This window comes from Lethenteron reissneri, chromosome 40 (assembly GCF_015708825.2).
Source record: "Lethenteron reissneri isolate LAM-NWPU_2019-01 chromosome 40, ASM1570882v1, whole genome shotgun sequence".
Classification (NCBI taxonomy): Eukaryota; Metazoa; Chordata; class Hyperoartia; order Petromyzontiformes; family Petromyzontidae; genus Lethenteron; species Lethenteron reissneri.
The window spans coordinates 3,059,374-3,066,922 of NC_083818.1; the positions used below are offsets into that span (position 1 = coordinate 3,059,374).

General features: G+C 55.5%; 1 protein-coding gene across 1 annotated transcript in view; it reads right to left on the reverse strand.

Moving 5' to 3' along the window:
* WRAP73 (WD repeat containing, antisense to TP73) overlaps positions 1–7,231 on the reverse strand; it is a 16,724-nt gene extending 9,493 nt beyond the window's left edge. Inside the window, exons 1-5 of the mRNA XM_061567952.1 lie at positions 7,059–7,231; positions 5,030–5,102; positions 4,365–4,468; positions 3,513–3,599; positions 1,137–1,271 (exon numbers count right to left, since the gene is read on the reverse strand). Coding sequence (XP_061423936.1) covers positions 1,137–1,271; positions 3,513–3,599; positions 4,365–4,468; positions 5,030–5,102; positions 7,059–7,166 — 507 coding nt within the window. The 5' untranslated portion in view covers positions 7,167–7,231. The remainder of the gene's footprint in view (positions 1–1,136; positions 1,272–3,512; positions 3,600–4,364; positions 4,469–5,029; positions 5,103–7,058) is intronic.
* Positions 7,232–7,549: the final 318 nt, after the last annotated feature.

Here is a 7,549-nt window from a genome sequence, read left to right on the forward strand (position 1 = left end):
CCCCCCGTGTCTCCCCCGTGTCTCCCCCGTGTCTCCCCCGTGTCTCCCCCGTGTCTCCCCCATGTCTCCCCGTGTCTCCCCCGTGTCTCTCCCCGTGTCTCCCCGTGTCCCCCCGTGTCCCCCCCGTGTCTCCCCGTGTCTCCCCCGTGTCTCCCCGTGTCTCCCCGTGTCTCCCCGTGTCTCCCCCGTGTCTCCCCCGTGTCTCCCCGTGGCTCCCCGTGTCTCCCCGTGTCTCCCCGTGTCTCCCCGTGTCCTCCCCCGTGTCTTCCCCGTGTCTCCCCGTGTCTCCCCCGTGTCTCCCCCGTGTCTCCCCGTGGCTCCCCGTATATCCCCCGTGTCTCCCCGTGTCTCCCCGTGTCTCCCCGTGTCTCCCCCGTGTCTCCCCGTGTCTCCCCGTGTCTCCCCGTGTCTCCCCCGTGCCTCCCCCGTGCCTCCCCGTGTCTCCCCGTGTCTCCCCGTGTCTCTCCCGTGTCTCCCCCGTATCTCCCCGTGTCTCCCCGTGTCTCCCCCGTGTCTCCCCGTGTCTCCCCCGTGTCTCCCCGTGTCTCCCCGTGTCTCCCCCGTATCTCCCCGTGTCTCCCCTGTATCTCCCCGTGTCTCCCCCGTGTCTCCCCGTGTCTCCCCGTGTCTCCCCCGTGCCTCCCCCGTGCCTCCCCGTGTCTCCCCGTGTCTCCCGGTGTCTCTCCCGTGTCTCCCCCGTATCTCCCCGTGTCTCCCCGTGTCTCCCCGTGTCTCCCCCGTGCCTCCCCCGTGCCTCCCCGTGCCTCCCCGTGTCTCTCCCGTGTCTCCCCCGTATCTCCCGTGTCTCCCCCGTGTCTCCCCGTGTCTCCCCCGTGTCTCCCCGTGTCTCCCCCGTGTCTCCCCGTGTCTCTCCCGTGTCTCCCCCGTGTCTCCCCGTGTCTCCCCCGTGTCTCCCCGTGTCTCCCCCGTGTCTCCCCGTGTCTCCCCGTGTCTCTCCCGTGTCTCCCCCGTATCTCCCCGTGTCTCCCCCGTGTCTCCCCGTGTCTCCCCCGTATCTCCCCGCGTCTCCCCCATGTCTCCCGTATCTCCCCGTGTCTCCCCCGTATCTCCCCCGTGTCTCCCCGTGTCTCCCCGTGTCTCCCCGTGTCTCCCCGTGTCTCCCCGCGCGTCGCCACCTTCTGGTCGTAGCTGCCCGCGGCGAGCACGCTCCCCGCGGGGTTCCAGGCCACGCAGCGCACGCCCAGCGCCCAGGAGTACGCACGCAGGCGGCACAGGGGACGCCCCTCCCAGGAGTACACGTACACGCCGTACTACACACGCACGCACACACACACATACATATACTCACAAGCCATACTACACGCGCACACGTACACACATACGCCATACCACACGCGCACACTCATTAGCCGTACGAAACACACACGCATGCATACATACATGGACACGCCATACTACACACGCACGCATACAACAGCCGCTATTCGCCACTGAGTGACAGCGTTATCACCACAGCGCTTGTGCCAGGTGATGTGCACTTTGTTGAAAGGCAGCTGGCAGGGTCACGGGACAGACCCAGGTGCCATGGACTGACTGAGATGACCGGCAGATGCACCACCTGTGCCCCCTACTGTGCCAATTTGTTGTGCTTTAGCCGCCCGGCGCTCCGCTCGTTGTTGTTGGAGAGCAACTGCCTCCAACTGCCCAGGAGCATCCTTCAAGAGCCTCCTCCACAGAGGCCGATTTTGGCCCCACTAGTACCAGCCATCATCATGAAGGTCCTTAATGATTGTGAGCAGAGAGTCAGGGACTCCGAAAGCACGAAGAACAATCCAGAGCCCTGGCCTATTGATAGTTTCATAGGCCTTGACCAGGTCATTAAAGCAGACATGCAGAACCTGTTGGGAATTCCCCACAACTCTGCTGTAACAGACGGACAGAGAATACGACATCTGTGCAAGACTGCCCTGGGCCTGAAACCATTTTGGGGCTCCGCAAATCTCTCCTCAGCTTTTCATTGCAAGGCGATGTTGAATAATCCTTGCCAGAACCTTTCCTAGCACACTGATGAGTGAGATGCCCCGGTAGTTGTTACAGTCTGTGTGGTCCTCCTTCTTAAAGAGGGGGACCACCAGGGCATCCTTTCAATCCTGCAGGACCCATCCTGCGGTCCAGACAGTCGTAATGATGTCAAATAGGGCAGTCTGCACACAAATAACAACCTTCCTCAGCAGTTCGCTTGGGAGATCATCCCTGCCCGGCACTTTCCCTGATCTTAGACTCTGGATCGCCTTCCGTATACAAGACAAAGATCACCCGTATAGCCTTAACAGAATGTAGGACCAAGTGTTGTTCGCGAGCACACGCACGCACACGCACGCACATACACACACAAGACAAAGATCCCCAGTAAAGCTTTTATAAGACTGCTGGGGCTGTTAGCGAGCACCTATGAAGGCCGGCACGGCACACGAGGGGGTGGGTGGCCAACACCACGCCCTGCCGTCTCTCTCCCGAGTGGCGATGGTGACACACCGCACCAGCTACTCATTTGAGGCTGAGTCTGCCTAGGGGAGGCCCAGGACCGATTTAGATAGTTATCCACCCACGATTATAATCGCCACGATTATAATCGTGTCGGGCGTGAGCGGGACTTGAACTCGGGTCCCCGGGTTCATAGCGCGCTAACCGTTCTCTCTACCGCTCCCCACGCACACACACGTACACGCACACGCACACCTCCACACACACACACTCACCTCCACACACACACACTCACCTCCACACACACACACCTCCACACACACACTCACCTCCACACACACACACACCTCCACACACACACTCACCTGCACACACACACACTCACCTCCACACACACACTCACATCTCCACACACACTCACATCCACACACACACCTCCACACACACACTCACCTGCACACACACACACTCACCTCCACACACACACACACCTCCACACACACTCACCTGCACACACATCCACTCACCTGCACACACATCCACTCACCTGCACACACATCCACTCACCTGCACACACATCCACTCACCTCCACACACATCCACTCACCTGCACACACACACACACTCTCCTCCACACACACACTCACACCTCCACACACACACACTCACCTCCACACACACACACACGTCCACACACACACACACTCACCTCCACACACACACTCACACCTCCACACACACACACTCACCTCCACACACACACACACCTCCACACACACACACACCTGCACACACACACTCACACCTCCACACACACACACACACTCACCTCCACACACACCTGCACACACACACACTCTCCTGCACACACACACACTCACCTCCACACACACACACTCACCTGCAGTAACACGCTCACACTTACCTGCACGCTCACACACGCTCATCTGAACCCAATAACCTGCACAGAATCACCTGCGCACACACACTCACCTGCAGTCACATACTTGATTTCACCTGCACACAGAAACACAATCACACACTCACCTGCACACACACACACTCACCTGTAGGGCAGAGTCCCACACGCACAGCTCACTGCCACTGGGAGACCAGGCCAGTCCCTCCAAGTCCTCCGTCTCAACTTTAAAGTGCTGCGCGCACACACACAAAGACAAAGATCCCCCGTGAAGCCTCAACAGACTGCCGGGGCAAGTGCTGTGAAGGAGGACCCACAAATGCCAGCACAGCGCATGAGGAGCGGCTTTGGCAATCACCGTGCGCACCGTGTGTGCGCTCACACACGGTGTGTGCTCACACCGTGAGTGTGCTCACACCGTGAGTGTGCTCACACCGTGTGTGTGCTCACACACCGTGTGTGTGTGCTCACACCGCGAGTGTGCTCACACACCATGTGTGTGTGCTCACACCGTGTGTGTGCTCACACCGCGTGAGCTCACACCGCGTGTGTGTGCTCACACCGTGAGTGCTCACACCGTGTGCTCACACCGTGTGTGTGCTCACACCGTGTGTGTGCTCACACACCGTGTGTGCTCACACACCGTGTGTGTGTGCTCACACCGCGTGTGTGCTCACACCGCGTGTGTGTGCTCACACACCGTGTGCGTGAGCACACCGTGAGTGTGCTCACACCACGTGTGTGCTCACACCGTGTGTGTGCTCACACACCGTGCTCACACACCGTGTGTGTGAGCACACCGTGAGTGCTCACACCGTGAGTGTGCTCACACCGTGAGTGTGCTCACACCGTGAGTGTGCTCACACCGTGAGTGTGCTCACACACGGTGTGTGCTCACACCTTGTGTGCTCACACCGCGTGTGTGCTCACACCGTGTGTGTGCTCACACACGGTGTGTGTGCTCACACCGCGTGTGCTCACACCGTGTGTGTGCTCACACCTGCCGGAGCTGCCAGTCGCCGCAGGAGAAGATGCTCACGCAGTCCGTGCCGTCGCGGCACTCCGCCAGGGCCATGAAGCGGCCGTTCCTCGTGAAGTCCACACCTGTGCAAAGGCAAAGATCCCCCATATAGTCTCAACAGACGGTTGGGGCAAGTGCTGTGAGCGAAGGCCGGCACCGTGGCACACGAGGGGGTGGGTGGCCAGCACCACGCACGGCCGCCTTTGTCTCCCCAGTGGCAATGCTTTTTACACATCGCACTAGGTACTCAATTGAGGCTGAATCGACCTAGGGGAGGCCCAGGACCGGTTAAAATACTCGTCGATGGTGTTGGCCGTGAGCGGGAAATCAAACTCGGGTCGCAGGGTTCGTAGCGCAATGCGCTAACCGCCGCGCCACCACCCCCCACCTCAGTGCACACACACGCACACACACGCACGTACGCACACACACACACACACGCACGTACGCGCACACACACACACACGCACGCGCGTACACGTACGCACACACACACACGCACGCACACACACACACACCACGCACGCACGCGTACGCACACACACACAGGTATGTGGGCGACTTGGGGTCAAGGGGACGGGGGTTTAAGTTTGGGAAGAGGAGGTTAAGGCAGCTGGGGCTCCGAGTGGGCACAGGGGTCGTACCTTGTGCGCAGGCCTTGGGGTAGCGGATGTACGAGACTGCCTTGCTGCTCAGTGACCACACGGTGATGCGCAGCTGTTCGAAATCACACAAAGACAGAGGTACCCCACTGTAGCCTTGCTCAAACGTCGGGGCAAGTGCCGTTGGCGAGCACTTGGGGACAGCGTGGCGGACGGGCGCCGTGAAATCCGCCCACCTCCCGCCTCCTCCCGCGCTTCAGGAACGTTCGGCTTACGAAATTTCACGTTCGCGCAAACTCTCAAATAACGGGCACCCCCCATTCGGCTGATGAGATCGAATTGCATCCGTTGACAAAACGTCGCACGGCGCGAGATCGTCAAACGAGAGGCACCCCGATAGGCCGCGTCACCCATCGGCGTGTCCCCATCGCGGTGCAGCGGCAACGCCTGCACACCGCCTCGCCAGTCCCAGCCGACAAGCGGCACCTGGCGAGTTCCCTGAAAGGGTGGATTGTTTTTGGCTTTGAATTCATTATTATTATTATTATTCAATCGTCTCAATATTTACGCTCATTATTATTATTTGTTGCATTGGGAAAAGTGATGGATGTGTCTAGTTTTTCGTGAGGAGTAGAGTTGGAGTGACTGTCCCCGAAACACATTGCAAATATTTCTGCATTAAAATTCATGGCAATAGTACGACAGTAATTCACGAAATTTTGTCTAACTTGCTTTTTTTTTTATGAACTCATCTCTGTCATAAATCTGATTGTCAGTATTATGGATGATATTGGGCGCTTTCGCGCCCAATATCATCCATAATACAACACAAGCAATCTGATGAAGATTGCTTGTGTTGCAATCGAAACGTCGTGAGAATTTGATTACGTTAAATTTTTATTATTTTATTATTTCCCTTCTACGTGACTACCGAAAGAACCAAGAATATAATATCATCCATAAGAGGTTTTTGAGTTAGATCGCGTAAATATATGTGTCGTTAAAACCTGCCACCACCCGACACAGCCAACTAGTGAGGGTTGTCACGGAAACAGAACGTGCCAATTCGTCACCAGCACAGCACAAATGTCGTCTACCGAGAAGTCATAGAAAGGGACCGCGGTATAAATCCCCGAGTCTGCGAGAGAAATCCAAAGTTTTTTGGATAGAACTGATGCAGGGTGCGCGTCAATGCGTATGTTGCGTGAAGAGTTTGGTAAAAACAAATTTGGATTTTTATTTTCTATTGGGGCGGGAGGCACTGGGAAGCACCATTGTATTAATTCTAGATGTGAAGCTTTCGTGACTGCAAGGATTCATATTCTTAGGTTTTGTCGGTAAAGTCACGTAGGTAAAAAATAAAAATTTATAAAAGTAAAATAAAATAAAAATCACGACGTTTCGGAGGCAACACAAGCCTCCGTCTTCAGGTGGAACCGTCACAGCATGATAGCTGTATCAAGTGAGAGAAATTCCAAGAAAACCGTCCTTGTATATATACTGGTTGAGGGTGGGAGGAGCCAAGGTAGGCCCTGGATATTATAATTGTGAGGTTCGGTGCGGCTGAAGCACGCTGTTAGGAATTAGCCTTCGTTGTGTAGACTAGGTGCGGCTGATGTAAAGGTGCGTGGAAATAGGACTGAGCCTTTTGTTATGTAGAGGTGGTGCGGCTGAAACCGTTACCAGGAATGAGTCTTTGTTGTGTAGAATGGATGAACCATTCTACACAATTATAATATCCAGGGCCTACCTTGGCTCCTCCCACCCTCAACCAGTATATATACAAGGACGGTTTTCTTGGAATTTCTCTTACTTGATACAGCTATCGTGTTGTGACGGTTCCACCTGAAGACGGAGGCTTGTGTTTCCTCCGAAACGTCGTGATTTTTATTTTATTTTTATTTTACTTTCATTAATTTAAATGTATTACCTACGTGACTTTACCGAAAAAACCTAAGAATAAGCACCATTGTTCATAATTCAGAACATTGGATAATTCGGCAAGGCCAGAGAGCCCCATGTGTGTCTGATGAGCAAGGGTTCGCTGCCGATTCAAGACTGTGCAGGGCACCTGGAAGTCGCTGGTGTTGAGGATGTGGCGCCCGTCAGGGCTCCACCGCGAGGCCACCAGCCCCGCCGAGCCCTCGTCCACCTTGCAGCGCCAGTCCGGGTGCTCCATCGAGAACACCTGCACGCACACCAAGACACCAGAGGCACAGATACCCCCTCACCGTCATAGCATCGTTACAGACCTAAAGCTTTCGTGACTGCAGGGATTCATCTTCTTGGTTCTTTCGGTAAAGTCATCACGTAGAAGGGAAATAATAAAATAATAAAAATAAAACATAATAAAATAATTCTCACGACGTTTCGGCCACAACGCAAGCAGCCGTCCTCAGGTGAGGAACAGGTCTGTCGGAAAGACATCATTCAGACGCTGTCTTCCCGACAGACATGTTCTTCACCTGAGGACGGCTGCTTGCGTTGTGGCCAAAACGTCGTGAGAATTGTATTTTAGAATGTTTTTAAATTATTTTATTATTTCCCTTCGACGTGACTTTA